At 45.8% G+C, this 22,867-nt stretch overlaps 1 protein-coding gene across 1 annotated transcript; it reads right to left on the bottom strand.

The window, feature by feature from the left end:
- Positions 1-1,259: 1,259 nt before the first annotated feature.
- Positions 1,260-18,613, bottom strand: MYL2 (myosin light chain 2). The gene is made up of 7 exons (XM_030219489.1): positions 18,543-18,613; positions 17,248-17,337; positions 8,586-8,661; positions 3,534-3,638; positions 3,366-3,444; positions 3,216-3,264; positions 1,260-1,633 (listed from the first exon to the last, which is right to left on the bottom strand). Exons 1-7 carry the CDS (start codon positions 18,543-18,545, stop codon positions 1,532-1,534), a joined length of 504 nt encoding a protein of 167 aa, XP_030075349.1. The 5' UTR covers positions 18,546-18,613; the 3' UTR covers positions 1,260-1,531.
- Between the last annotated feature and the right edge of the window lie 4,254 nt (positions 18,614-22,867).

Below are 22,867 nucleotides of genomic sequence, written 5' to 3'. Positions count from 1 at the left end.
CTTCCCGCTTCAATCGCCTGGGGACCGCCGATATTCAGCGATACTTAACTGCTGAATATTGGCTCTGACTGGCCCAAAAAATGTGGGCAGGTCAGGCGCAGTACAGGGTGTGGCGTTGGGGAGGAGCTAGCAGTTACGTAGGTGCCAGCAATAGTCAGTGCCAGGACTCTCATAGCTAACCCGGCCAAGTTTGGACGGGATAGGTATAATTGGGCTAATGACAGTTTGTGTAATGGACAATTGGTCTAATGTCCAAGATCGTATTCAGTTAGGAGCCCTTTTACTAAGCCGTGTAGGCGACTACGCACAACCAATATGCGCCAATTCGGAGTTACTGCCCGGCTACCGCATGGCCCATGCAGTAACTCCGACTTGACACGCGTAGGTGATTACCGCACAGTTAACGCGAGAGACCTTACTGCTAAGTCAATGGCTGGCGGTGAGGTCTCAGACCCAAAATGGACGCACGGCAATTTTTATTTTGCTGCCCGTCCATTTTCGACAAAAATTTTAAAAAGGCATTTTTGCAGGCGGGCTGAAAAATGGATCTTTGCTTGCCCAAAACCCACACCTACACTACCATGTCAGCGCCATGCTGGAAAATAGCTATCTTCTCTAGTGCAGCAAATGGTATACGCCAAGGCTGGAACTACTGCTGGCGCCCGCATTCTGTAAAAGGGCCCCTAAATGCACTAAGCCCATTTTTAAACACATTTTGGAAGAAGGGCCCCATAATGTATATGGCTTTAATTTTCAAAGACTTGCACTAAACACGACCGTGTACTGTGTAACAGTGGCGTAGGAAGGGGGGGGCGGAAGAGGCGGTCCGCCCCGGGTGCACGCTGCTAGGGGGGTGTCGGCTCCGCTGGTTCCCTGCTCCCTCTGCCCCGGAACAGGTTACTTCCTGTTCCGGGGCAGAGAGAGCAGGGAACCAGCGGAGCCGACGCAGCTCCCAGCGACGTGCACTCGGGGCGGACCGGTCCTCTCGCCCGCCACCCTTTCCTACGCGACTGGTAAGAATGCACTCCGGGGGGGGGGGAGGGTGCACAGCGGCGAACTGCCCCGGGTGGCAGCCACCCTCGCTACGGCACTGCTGTGTAATTATGTGGGCTATTTTAAAATGGTCCTCTTTATATAGATTAGTTTTTAACCTTGATTATAAAGAATAACCATAGATTGATAGCATGAGGGGGGGGTCTATCATTGCTATTTTGTGACTTATGCCCCAGGAACAGAGAAAAAAAATGACACCTAGCAGATAGCGATATAAAATTTATATTATACATGGTACATACAAATGTGGGCGTTCCTCTTGCAAAGTGAACAGCAATTTACATAAAAATCTGAGGTACTTTCTAACATGTACCTTTGGTAGATAACAGAACTGTGTGGGATTCCCAGAAAGAACTGCCAGCAATTAGAACATTAGTGCTGGAGAAACAGCCACAGAGCTAAAATGACAAGCAAGTGGGAAGGAGCAGGAAGTGAAAGAAAAGGATGTGGGTGAAAGCAGCTGAGAAAATGACAACGTTTACTCCTCTTTCTCTTCCCCGTGAGTGATAATATGGGCAAGGTTCTTGTAATTCAGATGCCCAGTAACATCTGGGGGGAAAGCTGCAAACATCTGGTCAACCTGCATCATACAGAGAATCAGAAAGAAAGCATTAGAGCAGAGTAATCATTATTCAGAACAAGCCATCTAAAAAAGACAAAGAAATGCTCTGGACTGCTGGGCACCCCTATAATCCATACGGGATTAGCCGAAAAAAGACAGATGCGAGGGTGTATAGACCGCAGTTCTCTGAAGACTTCTATTTTGGGCTGCCTCAGATACACCCTCATTGTTTTGTTTTTTTTCTTTTCAGTGCTTACTGGAATTTAAATGCTATGTAGCTGCTATTTTTGGACATGTATATCCCACATTATCCCAAACAAAGTTTGAGTTCAATGTGGCTTACAATAAACAGTACTGGATACGTAACAAAGGATAATGCATAAGAAAGTAATTTGTTGTAAGAATCCAATTTTACAATACAGTATCATAAACATACTGGGATAACTATGGAAGATTAACATTTAGAAAATCTATTATGAATGAGAAATTGTACATGAAGCAAAGAGAAGGTTCATGGTAAATAGAGCAATAACCAATTCAGGTAATAATTAACTGTTTGAGTGGAGGAGTGGCCTAGTGGTTAGGGTGGTGAACTTTGGTCCTGAGGAGCTGAGTTGGATTCCCACTTCAGGCCCAGGCAGCTCCTTGTGACTCTGGGCAAGTCACTTAACCCTCCATTGCCCCATGTAAGCCGCATTGAGCCTGCCATGAGTGGGAAAGCGCAGGGTACAACTGAACCAAAAATAAAATAGATACTATTGGAGATTCTACATGGAATGTTGCTATTCCACTAGCAACATTCCATGTAGAAGCCTGCGTGGCCACATTGGTGATCCATGTAGAATCTCAAATAGTAGCAACAGTGGAGGAGTGGCCTAGTGGTTAGGGTGGTGGACTTTGGTCCTGAGGAGCTGAGTTGGATTCCCACTTCAGGCACAGGCAGCTCCTTGTGACTCTGGGCAAGTCACTTAACCCTCCATTGCCCCATGTAAGCTGCATTGAGCTTGCCATGAGTGGGAAAGCGCAGGGTACAAACGTAATAAAAACAAATAAAAAATATGGTTGTGCTTTGTGAGGGTTTGTTTGAATAGGAAGAATTTGAGGATTTTGCAGAATCTAGTATATTTCTTATTTTGGGTGGTAAGGAGTTTCCACCATTTGGTTCCTAGGTCAGTGAAGTCTGCAGAGTGGACAGTTCTGTAGATTAATTTTTGCAATTTGGGAGGTGTAGTCTCAGATAGTTCTTGCCTCATATTTAGTGTTTCTTTGAGGTTTATTAATGGTACCACATAGTCTGGAGCCGTAACATTCAGCATTTGAAAGATAAAGGTATATAATTTGAAGGAGATTCTCGCTTTGATGGAAAGCCAGTGTAATTTGATTAATAAAGGGGAGACACTTTCAAAGCGAGAGATTTTGTATGTGAACCTGGCTGCTGTGTTTTGAGCTGTTTGGAGTTTTTTGGGGGGTTTTTTTTGGAAAAAGAAGAATGATCTTTCAGTAATTTGGCCAATTGCAGAGGGGCATTTGATTTCTTTGATTCCCTCTCTATCATTTCAAGAGCTGGAAACCCCAAATGTAAAAAAAAAAGACATCATACCTCTTCCTTTGAAAACCTTTCAGCCTGGGTCATTAGCACTTCTCGAACACTGAAAAGCAATAATAATAGAATAAAATAAAAGACTTTGAGAGCAGGAAAGAAAGATCAGTTCTATAAAACGCAAGTCATCCGTAAATGGTTTGTACTTACTAATCACATTTCAGAACTCCCTTGCCTTCAGGGTCAAACACTTTAAATGCATTCAAAATTGTCTCCTCGGGATCGGCCCCTGAAACATGAAACAAGACTGTTAGTGGTAAGTTGTGAAGGTTACTAAGGTCATACTGTGGGGAACTATTTATTTTCTCTCTCTCATACCCTTGAGTTTCTCTCCAAACATGGTAAGGAATACAGTAAAATTAATTGGTCCAGGAGCTTCCTTCAGCATTTCGTCCAGTTCTTCATTCTTCACATTCAAACGTCCTAAGCCACAAAAGCAAAAGAAGAATCATGAATAAATCAGGATTCTTCAACGATGTCATCCTGCACTTTCCCAGTTGCTTAACATGCTGAGGATACGATGGACAGGCATGTAAAATGGCCAAGCAGGGAAGCAACTTGTAGTAAATATGTCATGAGTAAAGTCCAAATTAAAATTTTTTTGAGGGGAGGGGGGTGGGTGGAATTTTCAAACATCAGCTATATTGATGGTTTTAATACAGTAGTTGCTGTTTGAAAATTTTGCACTTTTTCTTCTGAGAAATTAGCACATACCATGAGACTACCACTAGAGGTTATGGTAGCCATTTTGCAACAGGTCGAGTGGGATTTGATCCTGCCCTGATCACTCCATTGGACCACCAGGGATGATCAGGGGCTGACTGGGATGTGAAGACGGAGCATCTCTCGTTGGAGGGGGATCAGGTTGTGATGGGGGAGGGGGGGTGCTGTTATAGTTGGGTCAGGAGGGAGGATTGAGTCTTGTGGTGGGGGGTTGAGTGGGGGATTAGGTCATGTTAAGGTGGGGACCTCATATCCTCTTGTGTGGGTCTCGGTCGCTATTCAGCCTGGACTCGCATAAGAATCAGTAGCCATGACATATTCAATGCTGGTGCCCTAACATGACCTGACACTGAATATCCTGGGCTAATTTAGCCGATTAGCATTTTTAAAAACACTGATCACTGCTGGCTGAATATTGACTGCTATCTGTATAGTGGCGGAATATCACTGCTATATGGATAGTGGCCAACCATCAGTGCTGAATATGAATATTTGGCACCAAAGACTGGCATATGTAGCGCTGATTATATGTATTTTTTTATATGCCACAGCCAGCAATTCAAAAACTTCAATGACTACCACTGCTGAATATTGACCAGCTCGTTTCCTCTGTTCCCTCTAAGCTGAGCAGGAGTCCTCCACCTACAGACCTGCCAGTGGAGGGTGCTGTTTCACTCTGCAGGACTTCAGGGAACCTGCTCGACCGTAATGATTGAAACAGGGGCACAGCCAGACCTCAACGTTTGGGGGGGGGTCTGGAGTCCAAAGTGGGGGGAGGGGGGCACAGTTTGGCCTGCTTCTCTGCCACAACCCCTGCCCTGCTGCAACCCCACATACCTTGGCTGCTGGCGGAGGTCCCCAACCCCCACCAGTTGAAGTCTTTCTCCAGCGCTCTTCTCTGCGCATTGCCTGCCCTGCTTCCTCTCACGTCACATGCATGCTCGGTTTCAGAGAAACTGAGCATTCGCGACTTTGCTCAGTTTCACTGAAACCGAGCATGCATGTGACGTGACAGGAAGCAGGGCAGGCAATGCGCAGAGAACAGCGCTGGAGAAAGGCTTCAGCTGGTGGGGGTTGGGGACCCCCGCCAGCCAAACCAGGGGCCCCGGATCCAATTTGGAAGGCCCAGGCCCCCAGTAGCTACGCCACTGGATTGAAAATACCATATTGAAGCATCCCCCCACACACACACTGACAGCAGTGCAATTGGAGCAAGGAGGTTTGACTGAGAACCGGAGTCGGTATGATGTCAAAAAGTTGAAGCCACTTAGGTTAGTCTGTGTTTCCCCTTCCTCGTGCAGCCGTCGTTTTGCATATACTCAGAGCAAAGCATATAGAAATGCTAAGTAGTAGTAGTAGTAGTACAAACCTATGAGCTGCCGCATCCACGTTGTCGTTCTTTATTGTTGGTAGCATTTTTATTTAATCTCACTTATATTTTCAAACATGTCAGCTTGTGCAGCATACGGATGTACCCAGAGGAAGTATAATAACGGAATAACTTTTCATAGGTAGAATAGTAATTTGTTACAAATCATAATTAATCAGTGTGTCATTTGGAGGGGCTGATTAAAAGGAACTCTCTAGCATGTGTTATATTCATGTAGAGATTTTTTTGCTCCTGGTAAAGGGCCACTAAAACAGACATCAGGTGCTCAACATTCAGAGTTTCTATTTATTTATTTATGGCAGTTATGTCCCACATTAAACATGAATTAGGTTGAAACCTGGGAGCATTTAAAATCTTTTTTTTTCCTATGCCTAGATCAAAGGTCCTGTTTACTAAGCCGTGCTATAGGCGCACAAATTTTTTAGCATGTGCTAAAAATTAGCACGCGCTAATGCTAGAGACACCCATGGGAATATAACGGGTGTCTCTATTGTTAGCGCAAACTAAAAAGTTAGTGCGCCTACAGCGCAGCTTAGTAAACATGGCCCCAAAAGAGAAAGATGGAATATGGGAACTTGCTCCTTTTGTTTTGTGGAATGCAGTGGTATATTATAAAAATGCACTTAATATTGTTTATTACTACTATTTAGAAGAAAGATATTAAATAATGAGGGCAGAGCTACCTTCATGCAGAAGTCCAGAGTCTGTCTAAATATGCCAACATTTTCCAGATCTGTGATATATATTTATTTCTTCTTCAAGTTAGTTTTCAATAGCGTTTTCTCAGTTATTACCCAAATGCGAACACAACTATAATGTTAATTCATAAGTTTTGGATGCTACTGAATTCTATTATTCTATCTCACTGTATTTCAAGTTTGGGCACAGTATAAGTCATCACAAGGACAAAATATAAGAAAACTAATGGACTGCATTAGGGGTTTATAGCCCATTTAGTTATATTTAAACAAATGAGAGATCTGCATGAAAGAAAATATTTATTTTTATTATTTTGACTTATGAAAACCAAATGTCCCTGAAACATGCTCAAAACAGAATAATCAATTTGTACAAAAGAGATTAGGTGAAGATGTGATTCCATGTGCCCCAATGAAAAGAGAGTTTAATTTTACTTCCAATCTTTATAACACCAGGCTTCCCAAGGCAGATTACAACAACAGTTAAGATGAAGCCATCTGTAAACAGGATATCCTCACTGAAATTTGGCCAGGTATTACTGTATTGTATAGAATAGTGTAGGAAAATGAGCACAAAATAAAGCCTTTATTAGTGCTGTTTCCACCAGCTACAATAATTTTCGAAACTGTTTTAGTGATATTTAGTTTTGATTTCATGATATTTATATCTACATATGGGACGCTTTCAAATAAATTAAAAAGTTGTCAAATAAGTACAAAAAAAATCTTTTGTCCTCAACCTTTTAAGGCACTGCCTATCCAACTGGAACAGATGGACCATGCATAGTCAGTCCATTATTTCTTTTGGGTGTACTTTTGACTCCGCCTACTGGCTCAACCCATATAATGGGCTAGATAGCCTCGCACTGTCTCTTGGTCTCAATCTAACCTCCTTGAATTGGAGGACACCTGCTCGGTTAGAGGGAACAATGCCAGTTTCTATTTTGGACTCATATACACATGTTCATACACTAGATCATCCGAGATTGTTCAAGACCCCTGAGGCAGACCTTAGGGCCGAAACACGGCCGTGTCGGGTCGTTTTTTAATACAATAAAGTGTTTTTTTGGTATCCTCACTTGGTTTTTCCTCACTTTTTTTATTTCTATTTTGGACTGCCACTTTGAAATTACCACCGGGTGCCCTTCTTACCCCGGCGGTAGTGTCGATTTGGCACACGCTGCATTAGTAAAAGGTCCCCTAAGCTAGAATTCTATATATGGCATTCAACGTACGGCACCCTTTATAAAATACTAGTTTAGAGTGGATCATTCCAGCGTCTAACTTTGGCCACCATTAATTGAATTCCACCCTTTATAGGGCTGCAGGTAAACATGCAGCTGAATCACTCCAGGAACAGTCAAGGAGTAGGTCTCCCAAACTTCATGTAGCAAAAACAGGTTAAATGCTTTTTAAAATTAGGATTGCAATCCTTAGTCCTGCTATAATACAGATGTTGTCCCAAGGATGGTATTTTATCAAACTGTGACAATAAGATCTACGTTAAAGCAGAATCTCTGCACCTTATTTCATGGACTGTAGACCCTTCAGTGCAGCTGAGGAAGAAAATATGGTTCCATGAGGTCACCAGAGACAGACTGGTCCAGTCTTGTCTGCTTTGGTTAACTCCCATTCTGAAGTATTTTGAGGGCTGTGATCCTGACTTTCCACCAGAAAAATATGGATCTAAATTTAGAGTGGGCGTTATACAAGACCCGTGAGTATAACTCACCTATATGGGTCATGAGTACTCAGAGCCCTGACTAGGAAAATCCAGTCACAGACTTGCAAATTAATAGAGAAGCATATGCAGCCCTTCTGTTTTCATGCTGGTTCCCCAGGGTTCTTGTCCATAACATGGAACATTCATTTCAAGACTCAGCTAGTAGGGATCAAAGCAAATCTCTCTGCTTCTGCAAGAACCAATCCATATATAGGTCTTGAAGTTCCCAGAGTACCACAAATTTCAAAACAAGGCTATAATCATTAGACACCCCATCCAAAGCAAAACACTTAGATGAATTTCCAGTCTTAGCTCATTGATTAGCATATGAAAAGGCAAAGGAAATATACAGAGGTCTTTTGCTGATATTGGGCAGTCTGCCAATCCAAGCTGTCAAGAAAGCCTGTGGAAAGCATGAAGGATCCTTAGCTACAAAGAAGTGAAAGAAAAACCAGAGCTCGAATGGGGCCTATAGCATTTCAAAACAAAAGAATAAAACTTTAGGCATTTTTTCCCCAGAGGTAATGGCTATCAACCACCAGCCAGCTTTGAACATGACCTTCAGGTTAGGAGACCTGCCAGGAGGAGCTATTCTGCCTCTTAGGACAATGGGTGGATTAGACAGACTCCAGGTCCCTTAGCTACCATCATCGTCACTGTTTCTAGGAACCCTGATTCACCTCATTCAGGGGGTTTATGACAGTCCTAGTGTGCAATATGAAATGGAGCCATAAAAGGTCTCATTAGATGTTCCAGATAATAAAAAGCAATATTGGATTTTCTAGCACAACATTCTGCTTAAAAGCGATAACTGTTTTCTAAGCAGAAAGACCTACCAAGTGCTGCAAAAGTATCCCTCAGATCTTCCTTGTCAATAAACCCATCTCTGTTCTGATCCATGATGGTGAATGCCTGTATGATATGAGTAAGACAAATGAGCCTCATGTAATTTAAGGATTCAATGTAGTTTTTCAAATTGAGCTGCAGTGGCATAAGAGCCCTTTGCAAATCTGATAAAAAGATGCTCTTCCCCCACTCGCTCTCGTATCAGGTTTCCCTTAAGCTCTGTCCTATGTTCTGTCTTCTTGCTCTCCCCTTCCCTTGTATCCTCTAAACTATTTCTGTGAAAAAAATAGTATAAACTCAGTGAGAGAACAAATTTGGGGGGAGTTTCTTCTGAGAAAAATGGTACAGTTTAACTTTAAAAAATGCAGTTTTCTGAGATCTAAGAGAGTCTATAAATCAGTAGCATACAGTTACAGTTTAATAAAATTTAATATACCGCTCAGTCTTTGTGGATTAGAGCGTTTTACAAACAAATATAAAATCAATTAAGGAAAGAACTCCATAAAAAAGGATAGACCTATCTCATGCATTCCAAAAAAGAGAGGAAAAAACCCAAATCATAATCATAAAATAAAATACAACATGAAATATAACATAAAAATATATTACTACAATGTGTTTCCCAAAGGTACTAATAGATTTTCAATTCCAGAGTGAAAAAATGAGTTTTTAATAGAATTTTAAACTTTTTAAAAAGACATTTCAGCCCGGAAAGATTTAGGTAAGTTATTCCACAATGAAAGGGCTAACCATGCAAATGCACTGGTACGGGTGGATTCCCAATGTGCACTTGTTGCATGAGGAAGGACCATTCTAAAATCCTGAAGAGACCTCAACATTTCTTGTAGGAGTATAGGGAATTGCAAGAGTACTCAAATAAGTGGGGATTCTCTCATAAAACGCCCTATGGGCAATTAAAAGAATTATAAAATAAATTCTTTAGTGAATTGATAATCAGTAAAAAAAAATTTTTTTTTAAGAGAGTGGGCCTGGGTGGGCTAGGGCCCACCTAATTTGGATTCAGGGCCCACCCAAAATTGTGGCACTTTTGTTTCGGATGGCTGGTATCCCCAAGCCCTGCCAGTTGAAGACCTCTTCCCCCTTCGGCAGCCAGAGCTCTTCCAAGCAGCAGTCGGCAGCATGTCCTAAAGCGATGCTGATACCAACACAGCTCCCCCACACACACTCAGTTCTGCACATGGATAAACACTGAGCATCTGCGGCCTGCTGAGGTGGCAGGCCCAGGAATATTGCCACTGACTGCCATGTGGAAGAGCTCTGGCTGCTGAAGGGAGAAGAGGTCTTCAGCTGGCAGGGCTTGGGATCTCTGCCAGCTCAGGTATTTATATTTTGAGGGGCAGAGAACGGGAGCTGGGGGGGGGGGAATTTCGTTCCCACCCACCTTCAGCTCAGGCCCACCTGAAATTAGGCATCTAGTTTCACCACTGCTATAAGTTTAGTTATCACAATCATACTGGTAACCCAATGCAAATAAAGACTGGCACATGTTGCCTACCAAAAAGAAAATCACACAATGGGCTATAGCTTCACCTCCATTAAGGTTGTACCAGTGGCTACTCCACACAGTGTACTGTAGCAGGGCCGCCGAGAGGGGGGGACAGGGGGGACAAAATTCCCCGGGCCTCCAGGGGGGGCCCGGCGCCGCTGCCGCAGTCCAGCCCGCCTGCCCTCCGTCACTCCCTGGCATTGAACTTAAGCGCCTCACCTTCGAAAGCGCAGCAAGCAGCAGCAGACCACTCCTTCCTTCCGTGTCCCGCCCTTGCCTGACGTAACTTCCGCGAGGGTGGTCTGCCGCTGCTTGTTGCTGCGCTTTCGAAGGTGAGGCGCTTAAGGTCAGTGCAGAGAGGGCCCGGCGACCTCGGGTGGGGGTGGGGGGCCCGGGGGCGGCCTCGTCCCGGGCCTGGCCCAGTCTCTCGGCGGCCCTGTACTGTAGTCCAGTCATGTCACCACTTTCTCTCACTGGTTTGTATTCTTCCCTCTTCAGCCCTCTAAATTTCTATATGCTGAGCACCCAAGCCTCCTTCCCTATTTCTTGTACTCATTGTCCCCATCCATGCTTCCCACCGTGCTTTGTGTCTGTTCCACTCATTTCAATTCTCTTCTGGTTTTGGTTTTGCCAGTTATGTTATGCCAGGTATCAAAGGTATCTATCACCTTCTGTATCCTGTCTGCTGATCTCGCATGTCACATGGCCTCTAACCCCTGCATTTCAGCTCAGCCGTGCTAGAACAAGCCTGGTAGATAGAAAAGCAGACCCAGTACCTCAATGATTCTTTAACCTGCTCCTTCATGCACAATTCAAATAACCGCTTGTCTGAATCATGTGGGAAGGAGAGGCACTGGTGGCAGGAGGAGCAGCTTTGAAAAGCAAGAAGCCGGTGGTTGGGAGGCAGGGCTGGTGGTTGGGAGGTGAGGATAGTGCTGGGCAGACTTATACGGTCTGTGCCAGAGCTGGTGGTTGGGAGGAGGGGCTGGTGGTTGGGAGGCGGGGATAGTGCTGGGCAGACTTATACGGTCTGTGCCCTGAAGAGCATAGGTACAAATCAAAGTAGGGTATACACAAAAAGTAGCAAATATGAGTTATCTTGTTAAGCAGACTGGATGGACCGGGCAGGTCTTTTTCTGCCGTCATCTACTATGTTACTATCCTGCTTATAATCGAACGAGAAAAACGCCTATATTGTGACCCAAATCGGGAGATAGACGTTTATCTCCCAAAAACGAATAAAGCGGTATAATCAAAAGCCGAATTTGGACATTTTCAACTGCACTCCGTCGCGGATGCGGACAACGTTGATGGGGGTGTGTCGGAGGTGTGGTGAAGGCGGAACTGGGGCGTGGTTATCTGCCGATCAGAGATGGGCGCCTTTCGCCGATAATGGAAAACAAATATGCGTTTTTAGCGAGAATTTAGGGCACTTTTCCTGGACCCTGTTTTTCCACGAATAAGGCCCCAAAAAGTGCCCTAAATGACCAGATGACCACTGGAGGGAATCGGGGATGACCTCCCCTGACTCCCCCAGTGGTCACGAACCCCCTCCCACCACAAAATAAGCCGTTTCACAACTTTTTATTTTCACCCTCAAATGTCAAACCCACCTCCCTGGCAGCAGTATGCAGGTCACTGGAGCAGTGGACTTCAGGCAGGTGGACCCAGGCTCATCCCCCCCCCCCCCACCTGTTACACTTGTGCTGGTAAATGGGAGCCCTCCAAACCGCCCCCCAAACCCACTGTACCCACGTGTAGGTGCCCCCCTTCACCCCTTAGGGCTATAGTAATGGTGTAGACTTGTGGGCAGTGGGTTTTGAGGGGGATTTTGGGGGCTCAACACCCAAGGGAAGGGTGCTATGCACCTGGGAGCTGTTTTACCTTTTTTTTTTTTTTGTAAAAGTGCCCCCTAGGGTGCCCGGTTGGTGTCCTGGCATGTGAGGTGGACCGGTGCAGTACGAATCCTGGCCCCTCCCACGAATAAATGTCTTGGAGTTATTCGTTTTTGAGCTGGGCGTTTTCGGTTTCCATTATCGCTGAAAAACAAAAACGCCCAGCTCAAAAAAAGATAAACGTCCATGTTTTTTCAAAAATACGATTCGGTCCGCCCCTTCACGGACCCGTTCTCGGAGATAAACGCCCATGGAGATAGGCGTTTCTGTTCGGTTATGCCCCTCTATGTATGTTACTATGATTTGACTTATTAAACTTTATATTCTGCCACTTTGACAATAAAACTTCAGTGTGAGAGCCAGGACTGTCCCGGACAAAGTGATCGCTACCCTGGGCAAGAAGGAGGGTCACCACCCACTGATGCCAGATATAGACCATATGGCCTAGCTAGTCTGCCCATCCATACCATCTACTATCCTTTCCTGTCCCTTGGAGGTCTTACGTACGTGTCCCATTCTTAAATTCGGATATAGTCTTCATTTCCACCATCTCCACTAGGAGGCCATTCCGCGCATCCTTCTCCCTTTCCATCGAGAAATATTGCCTTAGATTACTCCTGTCCCATCCCTTCCATCTTCATCCTATGCCCCCTCAACTCGCCTCCTTTGCCATAATGTGTTTATCATATCTCCCTCTCCCACCTTTCTTCCAAAGGTCTTTAAGTCTGTCCCCCTACACTTTATGACAAAGAACACTTTTTACGGTGTGATCTCCAGAATTGTACACAGTACCCTAAGGACCTTTTTTATCAAGCCGCGCTAGTGATTCCCGTGCTGCAATGCTGATGGAGCTCGTTCAAAATAACTGGGCTTTGTCGACATTAATGCACTGGAGCTGCTGGCTTGGATTGATAAAAGAGGCCCTAAGTGGGGTCCCACCAGAGACTTACATAAGTAATGCCACACTGGGAAAAGACCAAGGGTCCATCAAGCCCAGCATCCTGTCCCTGACAGCGGCCAATCCAGGTCAAGGGCACCTGGCAAGTTACCCAAACTTACAAACATTTTATACATGTTATTCTCGAAATTGTGGATTTTTCCCAAGTCCATTTAGTAGCGGTCTATGGACTTGTCCTTTAGGAAACCGTCCAACCCCTTTTTAAACTCTGCCAAGCTAACCGCCTTCACTACGTTCTCCGGCAACGAATTCCAGAGTTTAATTATGCGTTGAGTGAAGAACAATTTTCTCCTATTTGTTTTAAATTTACTACACTGTAGTTTCATCGCATGCCCCCTAGTCCTAGACTTAGAAACTGTCTGCACTCCCATATTCTCTCTCGGCCTTTTTACCTTCCCCTCCCCCCCCCAAAAGAAAAAAACCACAGGAAAAATATCAAGTTCTAAGCTTCTTTCTAAAAAATAGTTGCTCTTTCCATAACTCTGACGCTGTTTGAATCCAAAGACTTGGGCTGGTATAACTGAATGCTTTGGCCCTTGTAGAGAAAGGATGAATCACAGATTTTGAGAGCAGATTCAAGATGGCTGATCGGGAAGAGTGTAACAGCTGAACCGATTCATGACTATGCGGCTGACTTGCCAAATACTTTGGAAATCAGGCAAATGAGTTGGAATTCCACTCAGCTGCTCCCACTGTCAGCTGTGCCACTGTATTCTGAACTAGTTGTATCTTTTCATTTGGATTTTAGATTTGATTACCTGCCTTTCTAAATCTGAGCCCATAGTAAGTTACAGGCTGGAACAGTCGAGCGGACTTACAAGCTAAGCCTTTGTACCCAAGACGATGGTGGGTCATGTGGAGGTAACAAGTGTCGGTAGAAGATGCAGGATTTGAACCCTGGATTCTTTGCTTCCTTTGTAATAAACAGGACACAAAAATGCACAGAGGTATCACAGAAGGTCTTCAAACGTATTTGATTTCTCTCCCTTTTCCTCTCCTTGCTTCATCTCCCATCCCTTCCTCCTGCAGTTTGTTCGCTCCCTCTCTCTAATCGTGCTGGCTTTCTCACCCACTCACTTCCCTCGTCCCTTCTTCCTTCTGCACTTGCCTTTGTTCTCCTTGTTCTCTCTCTCTCTTTCCTCATCTAACAAGTTATAGAATTGCCTCTATGTGCATAAGTGGGGACAGTCTTTGAAGGTGACGATGTAGGCAACCCCCTACACCACTGCTCACCAGACCTATAAGCAAGGGCGTAGCCAGACTTCCATGGGAGGGGGGTCCAGAGCCTGAGGGGAGGGGGCACATTTTAGCCCTCCCCCCGGCACCGCCCCCCCCCCGCCGCTATTGCCGCCCCCCCCACGTCTTTGCCGCCCCCCCTCCTGCTGCGAACCCTCCCCCGCCGCCGCCTACCTTCACTTTTGCTGGCGGGGGACCCCATTCCCCGCCAGCTGATGTCCTCTCCAACCTGCTCCTGCTCCTGTTGCATGCATTGCTGACGTCCTGCACGTTGTACATGCAGGACTTCAGCAATGCATGTAACAGCAGGAGCAGGATGGAGAGGACGTCGGCGATTTACGACTTTGAAGGTGTTTTTCTGACCATATACGAGTTGTTTCAACAACGGGGAATATTTCCTGATTGTTCTTTTCACATCCTTGCTTACTAGTCCATAAGCTGACCTATAGGAGTTTTTTCACCCCTGATGCAGGCATTTGTATGCCGAAACACGGCCCGTGTCGGGTCTTCATTGTAATAAAGATTACATTTTTCCCAATCCTGAAGGCCCAGTGTTTGCTTTTTGTGTTTGTCTGGTTGTTTTTGTATGCTGATTTCCCTCTTTTTTGTGACTGTATTGCCACCCCCCCCCCCCCCCCCGCCATTGCCACCGACCCTCTCGCCCCCTTCCGCCGCCAACCCGCTGTCGCCTACCTTTGCTGGCGGGGGACCCCAACCCCCGCCAGCCGAGGTCCTCTTCTTTCCGCAAAAGGCTTCCTTCTGTTTCTGACGTCCTGCACGTTGTACGTGCAGGACGTCAGACTCACAGAACAAAGCCTGGCAGATCAGCTGCAGGATGTCAGAAACAGAAGGAAGCCTTTTGCGGAAAGAAGAGGATCTCGGCTGGCAGGGGTTGGGGTCCCCCGCCAGCAAAGGCAGGTGACGGCGACGGCTGGAGGGGGGTCGAGAGGGTCGTCAGCAGGGGGGGTCCAGGGCCAAATCTACGGGGGCCCAGGCCCCACGTAGCTACGCTACTGGTTAAAACATGTTATTTTACCACTAGCTCATTCTATTTTAACACAAGTCCTATGTTATACAATGAGACCTAGTTACTAATAACCAGAATTAACAGTGAAATAACCCATCTTAACGGTTGTCCACATTCATAACTTCCTCCCTTAGGGCCTGATGCACCAAAGTTTACCGTGCTTTTAATGTCTGCTTTAGACTGGTTGTAGCCAGTCTAAAACAAACGTTATTTAGCCAGTAATGCACAAAAGGGTCTTCCCTGGCTCTAACACGTGCCCGTTAGCAGCTACTGAAAACTCTATGCAAATGCATTACAAGGAGCTCATTAGTATTAAAATGAGCATTTTGAGGGGCCAATGCCCAGCGGCACCTGGTAAATATTGGTGCTGCTGAAAAAATTACTGGGTCACAAACGGCAACCAATGCACAAAGGGAATCACATGCATGGATACCCTTTTGTGCATCGATCACTGTCTGCAACTGGAAGCTGTCAAATGCATTTGACAGTTTCCACAAAATTCTTGGTGGTCCAGTGGATTGCCTCCCAACCCCCCACCAGAACAAGAAAATCCCTGGTGGCCCAGTGGACTGCACCCTGACCCCCCCCCCCCCACTCCCACCAGAACCGAAAAACCCTGGTGGTCCAGTGAATCACCTCCCAACTCCTCGACCTGACCTGCCTACACCCTCTCACAACAAATCCCTGGTGGTCCAGTGGACTATGAACCCCCCCCAAACCCCCTCCCGATCCCCCCCAAGCAAGAATCATCCTGGTGGTCTAATGACCCCTCCTCTCTCCTCCTCCCTCCCCCCCCATTCATACCTTGAATGCATCAGACAGGGCTGGGCGCTGCCATTTTGCGCAGGATGGGCCTAGAGACAGGAGAGTTGGAAGTGTTGCTCCTGTCCTTCTGCCTCCATCATTTTCAAGACACAGACAGAAGGGGGAGGGAGGAGGGGAGGGGGTCACTAGACCACTAGAGATTTGTTGCGAGGGCATCGGGTGTCGGGGGTGGGTCAGGAGGCAGCCTACTGGATCACCAGAGTTTTTTGGTTCTAGGGGGGAGCTGGGGGGAGGGGGTTTGGGAGGCAGTCCACTGGACCACCAGGGATTTGGTGGAAGCTGTTAATTGATTTGACAGCTTCCAGTCGCAAACAGCGATCGATGCATGAAAGGGGATCCTTGCATCTCATTTGCATATGATCCCCTTTGTGCATTGGTTGCTGTTTATGACCTGGTACTTTTTCCTGCGGCACCCATATTTACCGGGTTGTAGCCCATAATATTCTGTGGCAGACATTGTAAACTATCACTCATTGTTCAAGGGGAAAAAAAAATCCCCTTCCTTTGGAAGCAGTGAAATCTGCACATCAGGGGCGTAGCCAGGCAGCAGATTTTGGGTGGACCTTGTCAAGAAGTGGGTGGGCACCAAGTGTTCTTCTCCCCCCCCCCCCCCGCCGAATTCGATAAAGCCAGTATCAGCAGCTTAGGAAGCTTAGACTGCTGAAGTGGAAAGCAGAGTTTTCAGCACCATCAGGGGGAGGTCGTCAGCTGGCAAAGCTTGGGATCCCCACTAGCTAGCACTAAATATGTGCTGCTGTTGGGTGGGCCTGAGCCCTAAGCGGATGGGTCCCAGCCCACCCAGGCCCACCTGTGTCTACACCACTGCTGCACATGTTCAGTCCTTTGAGGGCTGGGTACAGATGAGGTCTTCAGGATATCTGTAATGAATACGCAGGGACTTGCATGCCTGCTACGTCCACTGTATTTCCCACCATTGAGGGTATCCCTAATATACATGAAAAATCTATTTCACATATATTCATTAGGGATGCATTGGAAACCTGACCTGTTTCTGACCCAAGGACAGAACTTGTTCATGGTAAGTTCAGTGAATCTCTTCATAAAGGCAGTTAATACAATCCGATAAATAAATAAATAAACAAACAAATGTTACAAGCAGTTCATAGATACTGATCCAGTAGTTCTTTCAAAAGTGTCTCACTATTTTCCCCTGTGACCCTCTATAGTAATTGTGTCAACTTACTTCCTTGAATTCCTGGATTTGCGTCTGCTCAAACATGGAAAACACGTTGGAGTTAGCTCCCTCTACTCTCTTCTTGGCCTTCTTGGGTGCCTTGATATAATCGAAGCAGAAAGTTATCAGTTTCTTAAAGGAGGGAGAACAATCTTTACTATGGTACCTGCCAAACACCTGTTACTAATCTTGGCCCAGGTTCAAGGGAGTTATCACCAGAACACAAGTCTTAGGGGCCCTTTTACTAAGCTGCGTAAGCGTCTACGCCACCCAATGCATGCCAAAATAGAGTTGCCGCCCGACTACTGCGTGGCTCTTGCGCTAATTTCATTTTTGCCGTGTGTCTGATATGCGCATCTGAAAAATTATTTTTAATTTCGGGTGCATGTAACGGACACGTGCCAAGTGGCATTTGGCGAGCGTAGGTCATTACCACCTGGATTCTTTACCGCTAGGTCAATAGCTGACAGTAAGGTCTTGGACCCAAAATGGACGCGTGGCAATTTTGATTTTGCCCACGTCCGTTTTTGGCAAAAAAAAGGCATTTTTTGTAGGTGCGCTGAAAAATAATTATGCGCGCGCCCAAAACACGTGTCTGCACTACCGCAGGCCATTGTTCAGCACACTTTAGTAAAGGGACCCCTTATATTTTCACAAGGCAGAATAAATCAAGTGCTCGACTGCCTTGTCTCTTCACCAAGCATCTCACCAGCACTGTGACAAGACAGCTTTCACAATTTGTGTAGCAGCTGTCAACATGCAGATAGCTCTGCATGAACAGAGAACATCTCCCCTCACCTCTGCCCCCTCCTCTCATCTCTGCTCCACTTAAGGTTTTATGGGGATAATTTCAAACGGTTCACACTGAGACATAATCCACAGGTCCTTTTTTACCCATGCACTACGCACAGATTTCCACTTTTACTATTAAACTTCACATTTGCTTTTTCACGAGCACTTCTCAGGGAAAGTAATGCACACAGAGTTGAAAATGCAATCGAGGTGCATTATTTTCTGATTCCTGAGGATGCCTTCCCTAAAGCTGCATTGCGGGATGGCAAATCTCAGGCCATCTTTTTAGTATGCAATGACTTTCGAACTCTGCTCCTCGTGTTAAATGCATTCAAAAATCTGAATGCACTCGTGAAATCTTTAGTGATAATGCAGTTATCTCCTGGCATATCACCATTGTTTGCTGAGGTTTTTTTTGTGCTATTTATGATGTAAAATATACCATTCAACCTACACATATAAGAAAAACTAGTTGACATCTTAGTTTCTTATCCTTTTCACACATTACTCACCATTGTGGAGCTAACTTGGTAGAATCTAGATGTTGCTGCAAGAGGAGTCTCAGCCAATGTGCTCAGGGTCCCTGTGTACCCAGACAATAAATACTTCACCAAGCAAGTGTATAAATAAACTCATGACCACTTTTGGCAGTGCTAGGTGAGTTCACCACCACCTAGACCATCCCCCTATTCTCTTGTCTCTTGTCTTGAATAACAACTTGTCACTCTGTGGTGACATGCGAGACAAAGTAATGTGGAAGGTTAAAGACACGCCATGTGTCAGAGCAGCTTCTGCATTGAAGATGTTCCTGCGAGTCTCTTTGCACAACCTGTGGTCCTACTCAGAAGGCGACGGGCCACCTGCCATTGTCAGTTCGGGACGCAACCGATACCGGGAGAACACAGGATTTCTTCAGCTTCACAATATAACCACTGAGCGCGTGAAGATTAGCAACATTATGTCTATAGGGGCAAGGGATTAAATTTCATTATTCAAAGACTTGTTGGCTTCTGAAGGAGAAACGATGATAAGTTTCACTTCCCCAAAGTCTGGTCAGTGGCATTCTCGCTGCCTTTAGGTCAGGAGGCTGCCAGTTTGAATCACAGAAGCCCAAGGATCCTCACTAGTGAAAAACTTATTTTTTCCATATTTTCACATTTTTTTATTTATTTTATTTTATTTGTTGCATTTGTATCCCACCTTATCCCACCTCTTTGCAGGCTCAAAGTGGCTTACAATACATCATGAGTGGTGGAAGAATGTTAGTAAATAAACATTTAGTATTGCAGGATCTTGGTCAGCATGATGATAATACAAAGTATTAGTATACAAGCAGATATTAAGAGACAATTCTGAATATAGATGGGCGAGTTGTGCATATTCACATTGGTTGATCTTTGTGGTACACTTTATTAAAGAGATGGGTCTTCAGAAATGAGCGGAAGTTCGTTCTTTCGTGGATCGATTTCAAGCTGCGCGGCAGTGCGTTCCATAACTGTGTGCTCAGGTAGGTGAAGTTTGACGCGTGCATTAGTTTGTATTTCATTCCTTTGCAGCTGGGGAAGTGCAGATCAAGGAATGTGCGGGATGATCTTTTGGCGTTCCTAGGTGGCAGGTCTATCAGGTCAGACATGTAAGCTGGTGCGTCTCCATGGATAATTTTGTGAACTAGTGAGCATATTTTGAACGTGACGCGTTCCTCAAGTGGGAGCCAGTGTAATTTTTCTCGTAATCTTCCTACAGTGAAGCAGGATAGAGGCCCAGAGATCCAAGGCCAGCCCGACCACTAGACAAGACTAGGCAGTCGCCTAGAGCAGCAGCTCAATCTGGGGGATATCAAAGAGCAGCTGTAGTCGAAGCAAAGCGATAGGTCCTGGCAACCACACAAACGCAGGAAACCGACAGGAGTCAGAGATTTCAAATAGTCCACTTACTCGGTTTATTCTGGGAGGGGTGGTATCGGGGTGATTATGCTTGTTGTGGGAGGTGAGGGCAAAGGTTAATGGGGGGGGGGGGGAGGGCTGCAAGGTTGAAGATTCAACGAGGGCACCTAATTCCCTTATACTAATCCTGCAAAGACCTCTTGGTTCACCTTTACTCAAAAGGGACTTTCCTTAAGGTGCGGTAAAAGGCAAGCTTTTCCTACACTTAAGATATTTAGATGTGTTCGGTGGACAGCAAGGCTGGTTTAACCTATGGACCACGTGAGGCTCTGGCTCAGGGCGCTGGAGATAAAGGGCGCCAAACACCTGAGTCTGTGATGTCACTGGCTCTATAGGTTATGCAGGCCCGGAGTTTACCTGGAAGCATTGTGTGCAGGGAATAAAGAAGAGCCGGTAAGCCCCTTCCTCTTTCTGTCTCAAGCCACCTTCTCCCATCTACCTTTAAAAGCAGTTTTCCCCTCCCAAACACAGGCAGCGTTTCACCTAACACTACCTGCATCATCTCCTCGGCATCTTCCTTCTGCTGTGCCCTGGCCCCTCCTTTGACATAACTTCCTGTTTCCACAGGGGTGCAGCAGAAGTGCTGATGCAGATAGCATTAGGTGAAACGCTGTCAGTATTCAAGAGGGGGAACTGCCTTTAAAGGTAGGCCGGGAGGGAGGGGGAGGATGGCCTGGGGGAGGTTGTGCCATTGGAAGGGCGCCAAACCAAAAGTTGTCTCAGGATGCCACGGTCCCTTGAGCCAGCCCTGGTGGACTTTTTCAGATTTAGCCCTAATGTGGAATAAACCTCTTTCAAAATTATAATTGATGAAACATTCCAGAGGTTTTCCTAAAAACCTGCTGGTCAATATTCAAAGCGATTTAACTGGCCAGAAACAGCTGCTGACTGGTTAAATCGCTTGTTTGGGGCTATCTGCTCATTTTCAGCGGCACTTCACTATTGGTGCTGAAAATGAGCAGTTAGCACCAGGGGTGTAGCCAGACTTTGGCGGGAAGGGGGCCCAGAGCCAGAGGTGAGGGGGCACAGAACGAAGCCTGGATGATCTGCAAGGCTTCGTTCTGTTTCTGTGAGTCTGACGTCCTGCACCTACAACGTGCAGGACGTAGAAACAGAACGAAGCCTTCGCAGGAAGAAGAGGACCTCCTCGGTTAGTGGGGATTGGGGTTCCCCGCCAGCAAAGGTAGCCCACGGCGATGGCGAGGGAGGGTTGGCGGCGGGAGGGGGGGTCGAGAGGGTCGTCGGCAGGGGGGTCCAGGGCCAAATCTACAGGGGCCCAGGCTCCCCCTGGCCCCACATAGCTACGCTACTGGTTAGCACCTAACTGAAAGCCAAGTATTTTGGGGGCATTTTGGAGGAGGACTTGGCAATTGGCCAGTTAAGTGCCGATATTTAGCACTTAACCGGCTAGGGTAACCGCATAAGTGGGATGGCACAAAACTCATGGCCGGTTAAGTTCTGAACAGAGCCATAGCCAGACTTGGTATTTTGGATGGGTCCACAGGTAAATTGGATGGGTCCTTCCATGCGCATATGCCCCCCCCCCCCCAACCACACACCACAAATATCTTCCCGGAGATATTTTTTAAGAACATAAGAGATTTTTTTCACCTACTCCACTTCTCCTCCCTCTCCTCTGTGTCGTCTCAGCATCTGCGCTCCTGTCTCTGAACTCTGTCCCTCCCCAACGTCGGTACAGGCATCTTTGTTTTTATTATGTTTTATGATAGTTATTACAATCTGAGTAATTTGTATGAATGTTCCTAATTGACTCTTTGGTTTTGCTGTGCTTTTCTATCAGATATGGATTTCAAAAGTGTGCTTTTATATTATTTTAATATTGATTTTATTGTTCTATTATATTGTAAACCGTTCTGATTTACTTTTGTAATAAGTGACGGTCTAGTAAATAAATAAACGATAAATGATCCTCTGCACCTGCAGCGATTCATTCTCGCTGCTTGCGCGGCTCTGCAGGCTTTCATCTGCCATGTCCCACTCTTGCTGACGTCATTGCCTGTTTCCTGTCTGGCAGAGTGCGGCAGATGGAAGCCTGCGGTGCCGGCACAAGCAGTGAGAATCAATCGCTGCAGGTGCCAAGGATGCCTGTACCGACACCAGGGAAGGAAGGGGCTCAGAGACCCGAGTGCAGCTGCCGGGACGCCGCGGAGAAGAGGGGGGAAGAGAGCAGTGTGGCGCTGCAGCTGGGTAAGCCTGAGCCAAGATTGGGTGGGCCTGTGCTCACCCAGGCCCACCTGGTGCCGCACAAACTGGATATTCAATGCCGAAGCCCGGACATAGCATTGAATATCCAGGAATAACACCAGCAGCAGTCAGGAAAATGTTCACCGCTGTCAGCTGAATATTGACCCCCCCCCCCCTCGCTTTTTACCTGTAGTGTTTCGCTGTAGAGAGACCCTGAGGTTGTTGAATGGTTTTTTTTTTAATATATTTGTTTTTATCTGTATTTTAGGGTTGTGGTTTTAGAAGGTGGAAAGGGTTGCTCTTTTTATTTATAAACTGTTTTGATTGTTTTTATTAACATATTATACTATACTATATATAGGCTTATATTTCACTTATTTCAGACTTCTAAGTGGATAACACCAAGACATCCTCTTCAGTCGAGAGAAGATACCATAGTTCATAATTTTAATGATGAAACTAACTTTACTCAACCAAAGTTATTTCCGGGAGAACAAATATTTTTTAAAGCTTTGCGAAAAAGATAGTAAGATGGCAACATTCTGATCTGAAACGGAAGATTATTTCAAAACCTTACACCATAGAAAGGAAACAATGATTCTAAATGTGTTTTATAATTAATGCCCCTCTCCGCTGGATAGTTAGGCTTCAGCTTCTGGGGGTTCCTTGATATTACTCCTGCCAGAATT

This window comes from Microcaecilia unicolor, chromosome 11 (assembly GCF_901765095.1).
Source record: "Microcaecilia unicolor chromosome 11, aMicUni1.1, whole genome shotgun sequence".
Lineage (NCBI taxonomy): Eukaryota > Metazoa > Chordata > Amphibia > Gymnophiona > Siphonopidae > Microcaecilia > Microcaecilia unicolor.
This window is presented reverse-complemented; position numbering and strand designations above follow the sequence as displayed.